At 38.0% G+C, this 15,249-nt stretch overlaps 1 protein-coding gene across 1 annotated transcript; it reads right to left on the minus strand.

Annotated features, from left to right (window-relative positions):
- Nucleotides 1-1,666: 1,666 nt before the first annotated feature.
- On the minus strand, nt 1,667-14,116 carry LOC139123160 (hairy and enhancer of split-related protein helt-like). Its single transcript, XM_070689228.1, has 4 exons — nt 13,761-14,116; nt 13,326-13,427; nt 8,069-8,165; nt 1,667-2,739 (listed from the first exon to the last, which is right to left on the minus strand). The coding sequence occupies exons 1-4, from the start codon at nt 13,785-13,787 to the stop codon at nt 1,967-1,969; spliced, it is 999 nt and encodes a 332-aa protein (XP_070545329.1). The 5' UTR covers nt 13,788-14,116; the 3' UTR covers nt 1,667-1,966.
- Nucleotides 14,117-15,249: the final 1,133 nt, after the last annotated feature.

Below are 15,249 nucleotides of genomic sequence, written 5' to 3' on the forward strand. Positions count from 1 at the left end.
GTATGCGAATGTCAGGTTTTACAAGTAAGTATTAAATAGCTCTTGAAGAAGAGACATAATTTTATGATGATGCATAATTGTGTTCTTTTATCGTATCAGGAATGGCAAGCTGGGACACACACACACAACCAGAACGCGTCTTGAGATCCTGAAACTAGTTTTATCGTTATGTTTTTGACGGGGACAAAAGTAGAGGACATAAGTACTGTACTATTTCGTCACATTTCTTTGTAACAGAAGTTCACAGTAATAGATAGCACACTCAAATGGGTAGTTTATGATTAATTTCAATTATGATAAATGCTTATTTATCATTCTGAACCAAAACAGAACCGTACATACTAATCTCAAAACCCGCTGAAACCAAATACGACCTCCCCGAACCACACTGCATGGTTCCAAGTGTCAGCACCCCATCCCAAATTTGAAATGCTTAGATGGAGAACACCCCCTAGTTACATTGATATTGAGATGAAATCTTGAGCTACTGCTCAGTGCTGCAAGGTTCATCATTTTCAAAACCTACGTACATTCCTTAATCACTGACAAATACCGACATACTCATTCAATGTATACCCAACAACAGAGCCTTGCTATATTTTTCCGATGAAGTTATCTTTACAAACTATTTTTCTGTCTTCGTAACTATTTTCATCGCATGACTGGCTGTTGAGGTCATTGTATTCTCAGGCAAATTCTCTGACTCGTAAATTTAATGTTCTACTAGAGTGAAGCTTAATTTTTTCCAAAGTTACTGTTCGTCACTGCATTGCTCACATTTATGGAGTTCGTACACTACGCAGTGTTTGAATGATGTGCGTGTAGCTTATGATAATTCTTTTAGAATCTTGTTAATATCAAAAACCGACTCAGCATCAGTGATACAAGTATACGGAATTACCTTACGACTTTTGACAGTAAGCAGCGGACTTTGAGGGCACATTTTTACATTAGACTGAACAGGAGTCATAACACCTTGATAAGCTAAGTGCTGCTATGTCTGATTATGTTAGAAAAAAACAGTAAATGGAAAAAATGCCTTAACTGCGGATTTTAATCGATATCCTCGGTTTCTCTCTCTGAATCTTTTTAGAACTGTTTTAATGTCACGTTTGACTTGATCTGTTGTTTTTTCTTTCCATTTGTAAATCTTTTATCAATTTTTTCTTAGCTGATTCTCGAAATAAAGATATTAAATTAAAATTAAAATTTAATTGAAGTTATTTCCATCTACGCAAGCATGCAATGTACATGAGTACATCATATGCTGAGTTGCAGACGGGTCTGTAGCTTTAACTTTCGATGATGTTTTTCATAATTGTCGTTTTTTTAAAGTCAACCACTGTTACTTGTTCTACTTTCAAAGGCATGATGATATACACGGTACCCAAAATCAGCACATCAACTCAACCTGTACATGTGTACAATGAACAGTTATTGTTGACAAGTGAATTCAGGTCCGTACTTGAATTCAAAAGTAAACGACAACAGTTCATTTTCCACGTATATACGCTGTGCCGACAAGCTAAACATTAATGTTTCAACTTGCTTTGAGGAGCAGATCAAGAACTTGTATTTATGTCACATAAAAAAGCACGAGTGAAATAACCATAAAAGTTACAGCTGCCGGCCCTTTCAGGTAGAATCACACCAAATAACTCTTTCTTAATATGACACGTATTTTGCTTTTATTACTAAAGTGGTTAATGTAACATATTTCACAGAGTAGGAATAGATCATTTATTCAGCTTTTCATGTTCTATTATTTCAAAAGAAATATATAACATCCTTAGAAAGACAAACTTCCTATGTATTTTAAATGAGGCAATGTGATGATAGCTTGCACGTGTTATAGAGGGAGCTATCGGACAAACAATTTTCAATACCCATGTCTCTTAGCAAAGATAAATGTACTCTTTTGTTAATTGCACTAGTCAATAAAGTTATTTATCAGTTGGTAACAATTCTACGGTACAACAACTGAATGAGATAAAATTCCGTTCGATGACGCAACAGATAACGGCGTGGATGACGTCATGTGAGACGTCATTAAGGACGGAAAATGTGACTGCAGAGGTTTGACTCTGGCAGTGTTGATTGCAGTGAATGCCGGTACGCAGTGATTGGCTGGTTTCAGATTGCTTACTGGTCCGGGTAATGTTGAGGAGGTCGCGTATAGCGGACTGGCTGCTTTAATTGGAGTTGGCATGGCAACGCTGCAAGATGACGTCAACATTCCCGGACACCCGGAAATCAGCGTCGACGTGTTCTTAAGTTCACAGTTCGAAATGTTTGAGGGCACGGTATAGGAACAAAAGTGGTGAGTGTGTGCATTGCACCTGTGAAGACCGGACAGGTGATGGTGATGGTGATGGGCAGGTTGATGAAGTGGCGAAGGATTTAATTGTTCTGTGGATATGGACTTGGTGGAAGTACAAGAAGACATGTGGGTCTGCGCGGACGAGTAACCATTGCTCATTTCTGGACGCGTATGTTCAGACGATGATGAAGAAGAAGCGTTGTTTGCCATGGAAGCGGTGGTCGCCATGGATACGTAATCTGGTCGATAACGTTGCTGTAGGTATGACATGATTCTCATACATCGAGTATCGTTGATATCTATTCCTTCGATGTCAGTCAGATATCGTGCTATTTCCCGTATACAGTCGTTATAACCTGCTTGGTGGTGTTGAGCCAATTCCGAGTAAAACTCCTGTGTCACACTTTCCGGTGCATAGCCTGGAGAAAATTGAAATAGAAATGCCATCTGTCAAGCAGGGATTTCTTCCGTGCAAAACAAATAAGAAAAATTAGCTACACAGTAAAGAAGGACAACTGACAAGTCCTGGTGATGTTGAGGTGGTGGAGGTGTTACGTATCTCTAGAGTTTGGTGACCCTACTCTGCCAGCGTGCTAAATCCATTAAATGGTCTTTGGAGACAAGTCTGACTGTAATCCAGTGATTGAACAATTGTTGATAATTAAAGTCTGTTAAAATTCTGTCACTGATCGTTTCAGTAAGAGGATGTTTCTCTGGTTGGATATCACTTTCTCCACATCCATCAGGAATACGGGAAGGCTACCTTCGATGGAAATCAGTCATACTAGCTTCACCACTGATTAGGCATGTCCGAAGGTGGTTGTCAAATGCATAAACCATAAGTTGAAGCTACTTGAATATTGTTTTAACAAGCGAGAATACTTTGTAATTTCCAAATTGTCGTCATGAGTCCTGTCATGATGCTGAGTACATATGTGTTTTCCTTTATTTGTTTAAGCTTAAGCATGTCCTTTTCTGGGTCGACAGATAAATGTTCAATCATTTGCAATTGAAAAAAGTACGTGTTACCTCGCTTTAACTTAAAAGTACATGGGAAGGACGCCACCTACGGTAGATCTCGAGCTACTGCGATTTCCAAAGTTTTCCCTGTGGCCCTTAAAACTTGCAATCGAAAACACCGTTGTTATTCATTACACAAAACTACTTCAAAACTCTTCATGTATATTTCACATCGATGATGCTTTGAGTTTTCGGTATAATGCTCCTCGGGGACAGGTATAAATTGCTACATTACTTTTCTCCTCTACCACTTGTGTTAGCTTTCAAACTCTGTGAGTCAATAAAATTTTCTGTCTTTTTGGAGAAATCGAAAGAGCTTTCTTTCCATAGCGTTAACGGAGATGGCTGCCACTATAAATTTCAAACAATGATAAATCTCAGGTAATTTTGTTCACTTGCACAAAAGTTGGTGCGTTGGTACCGATCGATTTTTATTCTTAATTCAAAAGATTAGGCCGTGTAAAGAAAATTCTTTGTTTTCCGTCCTTGGATTTTGAAAAACCTACGAGCCAGTAAAAACAAAACCAAAAAAAACCCCAAACACTAAAAAAAACACAACATAGACCAATCGCATAAACTGAAACTTTCCCATCGGTTTATGGGCCATAAGTATGAAAAATCATCTGTTACATTTACAATGCAGTGTTTCTGGTACTTACATAAGCACAACAAGCATACTTAGAGTTGGGTGACTGTGAGTCTGAACAAAAATCCATAATAAATAATGGCAATAACCACCTTTACCAGTAACATGATAATGTACCACACAGTGTGATAGTAATCAACAGGTTGTGTTACGAATATAGTTTGTTTGTAGGTTTATGCACTAGGTGACCATACGCACCAGCAAAATTATTAATTAAAATAACAAGATCTCAATTATGAACACAAAGCAAATATGCGACAAATGCAAAAAGACGCAAATTACATATTACGAGGATATTTACGAAGTTTTGAAGAAAACAAGAATGTATTTGAATTATGAAGACACTTCTATACGGTGGTTTCAATCGGGTTCGAACTGACATCGTACGGTACAAGCCACAGACAAAACCGCTCGGCCAAATCCCCAATCTCAAAAAGATTGGTTCAATAAGCGAGACAAGTTGTTACAATTCTTCCGACTGCGACCCCTCCACACGCCGCAGATTTTAATTGTGACATGTAAATTTAAGATCGAGACCTGTATTGATGTTTATGATTGGATGTATAATCTTGTCTTTCATTCATATCTATTGTATGATCAAAGCCAACCCTTAAAGATAATGAAAATCGCATTCTAAAATAATACGGGAAAGGGAATTCAAAGGACAAGAGAGAAAAATACAAAAATACAATGATCAAAGCCAACCCTTAAAGATAATGAAAATCGCATTCTAAAATAATACGGGAAAGGGAATTCAAAGGACAAGAGAGAAAAATACAACAGACAGGGCAGGAGGACAGAACGACCAAAGCTTGTCTACCGAGAAATAAAGTCTATGTAGTACCAACGAACTCTGAACATCTCGTGTAGTCAATTGAAGATTACCAGTACCCTCTCAGCAAACCAAGACCAAGACGAGGTAACAAGAGTGACAATACGAGAAACAGACTAATAGTCATAGTTGTTATGACAACCTGTGCACTATGAATTAAAAATGTTGGATTAAAACAAAAAGGTGTTCTTTCAAAACCTGAAAATTCCAAATATTAAACTGCAAAAGTCACTGAGTATAACAAAGTATGTAGTTGTCTCTTTTTCATCATTATAATTTTTGTAGTAAGAAGGGTGGATAGCTAAACAAATCATATCAACTTTTGAGTACAAATTGTCCTTTTTAGTGTCAAATAATACGAGTCCTGAGCACTGTTCCTGTTGAGTTAAATGCTCCATTAGCTGTAACTTTAAAGGCTATTTATTCTGAATTCTGTGTATCAACTACTTTGTTAGCCGACTTCCAATAGCGCTGATCTCGATGTCAGGTTTGTTACTATAGGTGCACGCGCGACATCGGACTCCACTGCCTGAAATTCGGACAAATTTTGTTGTTGAATGCGCGGTTGTTGTTGCAGTTTGTTGTCTGAGACATACATTCCTGTGAATTAGTGTGACTTTTTGTATGCGTCACAAGCTTCACAAACAAAGAAGATGCAGTGGTATCCTATATTAAACACCTTGAACAGTTCAAACTGATGAAAGACAAGAGACAAAAACATATGGGACAGATGGCAAAGTGTACATCAATTATCAAATGTCTATAAATGCACAGATATTGTTATATTAGTTTTATGTTTTATATTGGCAAAAAATTGATAATAGTTCTCTCATAGACTACCATGTACAGTAAGTCAACATTTCGGTGAAAGTCCAAAATCAAATTTCTTGCACACACATCTGACATATCGGACATTTACTTTGTAGTATCGAAATTTGACATCCAACATATTTCTGATATACATAACAATCTAGATATCGGGTCTAATATCGACACTAGACTTTACCAGAATGATTTGCTTCGCGTCTCAACACGCCGATACTTATCGGCGACTTTTGGACTGTAATATCGATACTAGAATGGCTTGTTACTAATTATCAGAGTAAAATTCTTGAGACAATGCGACTGTGTGATCGGGTGTGTGAGTCGGCACATCTTAATCTTGACTTGCTTCAAGTCAATGGGCATTAAAAATCAAAACAGAGCAAATTGAAGGAATAATCTTCAGTAGACTGTCGCGTTAGTGGTAGGCTGTTACGTAGATCGTTTGGTGGACGCGGTGACACACGGACATGTGACGGCCAGCCAGTTACTGCATGCTGCCGAGAAAAACCACAGGTGACGGGACCAGTCTAGTCTTAATCCCAATATATATATGTAGAGCATTACGCCTACGGAATGCGTAGCCACTCTACGTTATCGCTACGGATGCATCTTAACCCCATCAGGTCAACGCGTCTGAGCGCCGATTCAACTTTCCCTTCATAAATAAACAGGGACACAGGGTCTTGTACAGCGGGCTTACTATATATACCAGGCATACTTGATAGGCATTTATAGACATGGGATCCAAAAACTGATTTCTTGTAAGGCATTCTTTTTCTCTCTTTCGTACATGTCGTACTATCAAGGTCCCTAGATAGACAAATTTTTTTATTCATTTATTTATTAAACTTTTGCACCCAGATTCGATACAAGTACAGACAGGTTGAATTCTTACAATTAAAATAGATGCTGCTCGCGATTTTCACACACGCTGTTGCGAAAGTTCTTTGACCTTAAAAACGGAGGGAAAACTACCAGCGCAAAAGTCGCAGAGAGGGAATTTCTTCTCTACCTCATGTTCGCTTCACGGGAGTATATTAATTTTGGACCAGTATAAGCGACCTATTAAGTATCTAAACCCGAAAGGATCGTGGATTCAGTCATTTTCGCCCGAATTTCATCGGAAGGTCGTCTTTTATCAAGCGAACCCAAAATTTTGGCAAGGATTGAACGCCATCAGGGGGTGACTCACCCCAGTGACATACACTGATTCACGGGTATTGTCGGATTTCCGCGTCATAGTTAGAATACTAATTAGCATTTTGAGTAAATGAAAATGGCTAGGTACACTGGACACGCTAAACTGGGGACCATTTGTAATTTCCATTTCGCCGAATTTCCCTCGTGTACCAAAAAGGGGTGAGTGTTGGGGGACATGTACATCGGCTATTCCATCAACCTAAGACACGATCGTTGTTTTTCAGATTTCGTCCAAAAACCTACCCGCACGCTGACGGCAAACAAAGAAAATTTATTTTACGCCGCCTTAATTCTTTCATTTACGATGCGCGTCTACCTTGATGCCACAAAAACTTATACTAAGCCATGTAAGTATACTTCAAAAGGCAAAGATGATATCTATGGATGGCTGAATATTCTTTCTTTCACCAATGCAATATTCACATTATAAGATATCACAACTTCTGCTTTCGTCCCCCCGCTCTCAACTTCTGATTAGGCCCCCCAAAATAAATTGTGCTGTTCCGATAACATCGTTTTCAAAAATAGGGTAGGTCGGCAGGGATTTTTTTCCAAAATATTTTTATTTTTAATTATGCATTTTTCAGGGGTTCAGGGCGATCAAACACTAGCCACAACATTAACAGAAAAAATATCATACATATAAAAGGAAAAAAAACAAAAAAGACATCCTCTTTCACAGCAAAAATCAAATGCCAAGTAACGAACGCGTGATTTTACGGGTTTTTTTTTTTACTTCCGTGTTTACGTAGCTCTATAAAAAGTTTAGAGTCGGCAGGTAAAAAAATAGGGTAGGTCGGGTTATTAGAACAGCACAATTTTTTTTGTTCGGCCTTACAGAATGACGTGTCCGATGCTTTGGGCAAGAACTTGATGTAGTATTTCAACTACATTTCAACCCATTCATGCTTGTAAGATTTCACGACATATAGTTGTATTAGAATTTCAAACCAAAGCTCATTTATAAAGTACTGTTCTGAAGAGTGTTTCGCCTTAGATTTTCAAATTTTACTTGCATTACGAATTTCCCGAGAAATTCTTCCTCTGAGGTTACACGGGGAATGCTCTCTCGTGACGGAAATTTATAGTGTAATTAAAAAAAATTGAGTACATTGTTGGTGTTTCTTTGACAAATGCCGAAATAATAATATCAACCTTGACATTTTTGAAAGCAACGGTCGTAGATCGTTATTAACACCGAGGGATCAAATTTTACGACGCTTACCGTTTTCAAATTTCGCCGTTAGTCCTGTTCGTTGTATCGCTCGTAAGTATTCCACTGTCATCTCTAGGATTTCAGCTTTCTCTAATTTGCCAGATGTCTGGAAAAGAGGGAGAAGAAGACAAGGAAGATTTCAGAAAGATGTGACTTCAGTCACACTTGTTGACACGACATCATCAACATTACCTCATGGCAATCTTTGAGCAAGCCAACCAAGGATACATCCACTAAGATGCCCCTGAAAGTTTACAGACAATATGTATTGGAAAAAACTCACCTCATTGCGGACGTTTTGCATATTTCCTGAAAACGCCACGACATCTTTAAAATTTCAATGAAAGCAAACTATACACTATGACGAGAAGTGTAAAAGGTGTTTTATTTACAGTGACCGTCTCGGCCGCGGTATTTTTAATTTTCAATCATTTTTAACAAAGCGTATTTTTTAATACCAGTCACACTTTTTCATTTCTCTCTTAAATTGCATTGAAAAAGATCACAACATATTTTATAGGCATGATTATTATTTTAATATAAATGAAAATGTTCCGGGGCATTTTCTCATTAGCATCCATATTGTCCGGCAATAACGTAAAGTTTTAATATTAATGAGAACGAACTTCTGTAGCAACGCGTTATGAATAGACGGGCATGGTTTGAGTCAAGAAATTTGAGGGAAAAAAGGACGGCACAAAATGTGGCATAATTCGCTCTTTTTCGATGAATTACCCGACGGTTTTAAAGATGGCTTCTAGACAAGAGTTCTATTCTCCGTGAATAGATTAATGCGATTGTTAAAATACAGGCGTAGCATAATTGCCTGACTGCAGCAGCTTGCTCGAATCTGATTGGAGGGCTGTTACATGTTGATCATCGACGGCAGAAAGCGGCCGTGCTGTATGTCTAGCTGCAGCCGTGCTGTTCCCGTGGTCGGAGAACGACCTTCAAGGATAGTCAATTGTGACAGCAGTCTGTTTTCGGTGTTTTGACGATATTATTGAAACTGTGTGTCATCTGCTCGGATTTGGAAGTTAAGTGCGAAAACAAACAGAAGGAACTGTGAAAAGTGTGCGACAGATTTCCACACTGCTGAAAGCATTAGCGTTTTTGTCGATGCAACAGTAAGAGTGACAGATTTCATAGCGATTTGTCATCGATTCCGGAATGCTGACAATGTTGTGCTCATCAAATGTTGAAAATACGTTGTCTTTCAATTGATGACAGCGGCCCTCATCAACTCAGACACTCCTTGCTAAGTAGCGTGTCGTTTACATCAATGCAAATGTCTCTGGCAGATTCTTGTATTAATGCGAAATTATATCGTTTTATCCGTCAATCATCAATGACGTCATCATTAGACTGATTCTTGTATTAATTCGAAATTATATCGTTTTATCTGTCAATCATCAATGACGTCATCATTAGACTGATTCTTGTATTAATTCGAAATTATATCGTTTTATCCGTCAATCATCAATGACGTCATCATTAGACTGACCGTTAGATAGGAGAAAATTGCAAAATACGATATCATGCATCATGATCGGAATTTCTCGACTACAAAGTTCGATAAATGTGATATTGACGCCTCTAATTTATTTCTGTTTGTATTTTTAGATCTCTATAACGTATGAATTGAGCGGTCAATCTACATTTTTACAAAATTACCAATTAAATCGTGCTAAGCAGTGTTTATCTCAGACCTAACAGTGAGTAAAAGGAGGCGAAACTTTATGACACTTTCGTTCCTTTTACGGGCCGGGCGCTTGAAATTTCATTCTATGCCATTTTCTTTTGTTTCCCAGGCAATGGTTTTGGGCTCTCTCTTTGAATATCATTTTATGGAGAGCGAGGAAAAATTAGATCAATATTTCAAATCCGAACTACACTTCAATACCTCCTTTCAATCTCTGGCTGGTCTTGACTTATTGGTAAGAAATCCGTCGACGCGAAACACTGTGAATTCGCTGCACCAGAAGAGCACTATAGGTCCAATTATTATAATGAAAACAATGGGGTTTCGTTGGGAGCCCCCTCCCATGTCTTTCTGATAAAACTTGATCCTTTAGACTATGATATTTTGTCAAATTGCTCAGTCTTGCCTCGAATTCATATTTAATACGACGAGTCAATTTTCTTCAGGAATGATGAAGTTTCTTCGCTCAACTTGATGTTGGCGACGAAGCTTGTCTTTGTTGCTCTGCACGCAACACTATGACAATCGAAACAAAGGGGGGTGGGGGTATTTCGGAAAATGTAGCTTTTGACTATTACACTATAACCGAACGGTTCGAAACAAAATAAAACTTTTAAAGCTTTAAAAAGTATGTATACATAGCGTACGTAGTTCAACTCCGGTGAACACTGCAATAAATAAACTGTTTAAAGTAGCAATTTGCCTGAAAACGACGATTTACGCCGTGTTTAAGTCATCTGCGACAAACCAATCGGTCACGCTTGCGACATCAGTATGCCTCTATGTTTGGTGTGCATCGGTGGATACAGGTAACTCACTGGGAAACGACGAGGTTCCCCTCCCTACCAAACCCCGTCAAAAACTGTCCTCAATTTGATCAATAATTACAGCGCTCGTTAAAGCCATGTAAGATAATTGATATCGGTGAAAGACCATGTATATTGCGCTAAATGTATCATTATAGGCGCACGCGTGTTATCTGTTACCATTCACAACTGAAAATGTACGTCTCCAGTACTGCAGAGATAGGTTGGATTTGTTTCACATTTTTCACATCATTCATCATTGTTGACGCGAAGATGTACTGTATTAAACACTGTACATTGTAGTCTTTATCGATGACAAAAAATGTTGCATGACAGCACGGCTTGCAGAGTCGGAGCGATACTTCCGTTAAGCTATTACAGTGCCGTATATTGAAGCCAAACTCTTTCGCAAAAACAACTAAATTATTAGACCTTTGGCAAAGAAGTTTACATTGTAGAGAAAATCGTGATGATGTATAACGAACTGGACTTCAAGTTATCAGTTTGTCTTTGACGAATGAAAGTCAAATATCCCAAATCACTGTCTTGTATCCGTGTACTCGTAATAGTCTTCGTTTTCAAAGAAAACATTGTAGTAAAATACATGGATAAGATAAACACAACACGAGGGAGGTATTTTTACTCTGGCGCATCTGAGCAAATAAATGGGAATATGTAAGTCTTCGAGAGGCACAGCTTATTGTCGAAATCTGTCACAGAACTGAACAGGCTCCCCGGTGTACACTCGTTAATCCATGCCAATCAGGAACGAAACGTGTCACTAAGCTCAGTCCATGGTCTAGCCGCAGTTTCTTGTTCAAACTTCTTTCAGGTCTATGAATTGACTTGATTAATTTACTAATTAATGCACGTGGCATGTTGCGTCAATTGGGAAAGATTGTCTATATTATAATGGACCTCAGCGTTTGTGAGGGTGCTGGCCAATTGTTCGCGGGAAAGAGCAGGCGGAATGTGCGGAAACGAGGCCTGGGAAAAACAGAACTTCCCGAAACCCACTAGATAATAAGTGTACACCATGCGGCACGGCCCACAGGTACACACCGGAGACAGATAAGTTAGCAGAACGCGCGTGTTATTTTAATAGAGGTTGTAGGCACGAAAATTCAGATGAAATTAATGATATTGTGATAAAATTTTCATTTACAAGGAATATAACATGGCAGAACCATTGATCTTTTGCAGAGTTTCCCAGGCAAGAGAACTGTAAAATGGGGGAAAAATATTGAAACATTGCGTTTGTATTATGTTGAAATCGCTCTTCTACTATAGTGCTAATTCATCCTTTTTATGATCAAAATAAGCAGCAAAAGTCTTTTAGAAAATGAAAATCAAGCTCATGATTTTTAATTCTTAAAATTTGCATGCTTTGCGTCAATTACGATGTGTCTGACGATAACGGACATGTGAAAAAATTACAGCTTCGCTTTATTTTTCATTTTACCAAACTTTTACAAAAAAAGACTATCTTAAACCAAAATATGTAATTTCAACAAGAAACAACGTCATAAACGTTTAATGTCACTGAATGTTTTTAAGTATTCACTTCGATCTTTTCTGAATGCGATGTTTCCCGTCCGTTTGTGTTTCATAGTCTACTCACATATGGGGATATTCGCAAGCAGCTTGGTTGTTTAAGGACAGCGGAATTAACACCAACATTTTCATGAAAAAAAATGATAATATAAGAAAGCCTGTGACACCATTGATCTCACACCTATGGTGCAGGCAGGTCAAATTTATTCTTTTTCAACAATTCTCTGTGTGCTGAAAACGTAGTTGATGCTACTGATTATTAAACACGGGGTGAAAAACGTGTGAAAAATGTTGCATTTTATCTGAAAATGACGTGTTAGTACATCATTAGGTTTAACACTGAATGATATAAAGTTCTTTAAGATTTAGTACGTGTATCTGATTAACGAGTTGTATACTCGTTTTATGTCTTTAAATTTCATAACATGGATATACTCAAATAAAATAATAAAACCCATTCGATAAGATTAGGCTTACAATAATCCTCAGAGATGCTAATCGATGGCAATTTTCGATTTCTGAGGATTTTCCAAAAAAAAGAAATTATGGTATCTCTATTGTTCAGGATATTTGTATGGTAAACGAACTGAGAGTGCCGGCGACACGGGTTGGCAAGGCGTTGTAGCGATGAAAGGTGGAAAGGCGCGTCAGCTGTGCCTGGCTGTACTCCGCTATCAAAGCTCGCAACATGGCACCATCGTATCAACTCTCTTGTGTTTGTCGGGCCATCTTCCGCCGCCTACCTCCAGGGAGAATATAACTGCCGTAAAATGCTTTTACCGCTTTGACATAAGGCCGGCTATCACAAATGTACCATGAGCAAATCGACTAATCCATCTCAACAGTTTTACTGTAGTGGCGCTTTTTTCAGTCCAGTGGTTTAATTTCTCGCACCATTATCAACAAAACGCTGCATATATGTGATAGATAAATGCGATATTGATTTCTTAGTCGCATTTCAATCGATTTTCATTGGAACCGTATCGAAATTTCGGGGAATATAGTTCAATGAATTTGAAGTCACTATTTTTTTGTTTATCATATTCTTATCGAATATCGTACATAAATAGAATTATTCAGAAATAGAAAATCATTTTCAGTATAAAGTAGAGTACGGAAAGATTGAAGTAGATGACACCATTTTGCGGTTTAATTGTCGAATGTATTGGTAATTGAAAAGGAAGGAAATTGTCCATCATCGTACCTGTTTGGCGAATGCCGCGGGAACTGTCTGACTCAGCTCCGACAAACAATTGTTGATTCGGTCTCTTCGCCGTTTCTCAATCACTTTGTGAGATGTATGTTCCTGTTGTCAATTGAATAAGAATTAAATCCAACATACATGAGTAAATTGAATTCAACGGTCAACCAAAGACAAACAAGTCATAAACTCGCCAGCGTAAATTGCATACTTTTTACTTGATGCAAACTAACAGTAAGACGATCCTTTACCACGTGGTTTAAACATAAAAAAAACAAACGCAAAAAAAGTATTGCAAGTTTTGAATTGCTAGGACCATGTGACTGGAAACGTCGTTATATTGTGGTACCAAGTGCATCGAAATTCCGCAAATATAATTTTGTGGTAAACGTCAGAAGGAAACTGGATTGTATTGCGCTGTTTGCACATTAATCTTACCCCTCGTTCGCGTTTTCGAGACATCATTTTGTTTCTCGCTGCTCCGTAAATTTGGCGGTGTTCAGGGATGTCACGGTGATACTGTTGACGGCGACAGTGTCTATGCTGGCTGAGTGTCCTTTTCGCCGCCAATATGGTGCAGTCAGTGCTCGTTTATCAGACCTGGTTCCGAGCAGACACCTCGAGTGAATGGCCTGTTAATGTCCCAAATATAAATACATTTTCTTCTTTAGCTCGCAGTGACAATGGCTGTCACAGCGAAATGGCTGTATTAGTGCATTGTTTATGAACATCACTTCCGACTGTAGCCGAGCCTGCGGATTCCACACGACGCTCACGCGACCATTCATCGGGTCACGTGAGCACACCCGTACTTTGTCCGCCGTCAATGTGATCACGTGACCGCACGTGAAATCTCGACTACATCGAGTGCATATTGGATTCCCACTTGTGTCGCTGCAATTCCCGAGTATTACTGAGCAAAGGTGTCGACAAGCCGCTGCATATCGAGTTTGTAGCTGTAAAATGGTGATTCCAAGGACTGATCTGTATAAGACTACATCTACCGTCCGCAGACACAGACACAGACAGACACACAAACACACAAAACACATACATGCATATATATATATATATATATATATATATATATATATATATATATATATATATATATATATATATATATATATATATATACATACATACATACATACATACATACATACATACATACATACATACATACATACATACATACATACATACATACATACATACATATATACATACATACATACATTTTAATATATTCACCTAATTCAAAATTACCCGAATAATTTTCTCAATTACCAAGTCGAAACGACAAGGGGCGAAACTTACCAGCAAACTGCAAAATTGACAGCACTAGTAGAGTATCAAGGAGTCTGTTGCATAATTCACAATGTTCCAATGTAAGGAGAAAAAATGATGAACTCTGAGTTGTGGGTGAACGTGTACTTAGAACGTGCCAGTATTGTTTGTGAGCAAACACTGGGTTTCAAAGCCGCACAGTGACGACGACGTCCATTCAAAGTATAATTTTGGAATAATATTACAGTTCTATGTTTGGATAAATGACTGCCAAAACCACGTTCGAATAATCAACCATTTCAAAATTTTCTCCATGGAAATTCTTTCCAGTTATTTTTACATATAACGAAAGACACTATTTTTTTTTATAAATATGGAAGAACTAATTGTTCTGAAGTTATGACACGCCTGCCAGAACATTTCCCGATACTGAAATTGCATTTCTCACGAAGCTTTGCTTCCAGAAAAAAGTATGGTTGGTGCAATAAATTGCCTACTTTTCTAAGTATTTTACATATTTTTTTTCCGAAGATAAAGCCACTGCGGCATAATTCCTCGAGGATCTGGATGCTTTCTGGAATGTTATAATGGAAAAACTCAAAGTTATAACGATGTAAAACCATTATTACCGTGTGAT

This window comes from Ptychodera flava, chromosome 22, assembly GCF_041260155.1.
Source record: "Ptychodera flava strain L36383 chromosome 22, AS_Pfla_20210202, whole genome shotgun sequence".
Taxonomy (NCBI): Eukaryota; Metazoa; Hemichordata; class Enteropneusta; family Ptychoderidae; genus Ptychodera; species Ptychodera flava.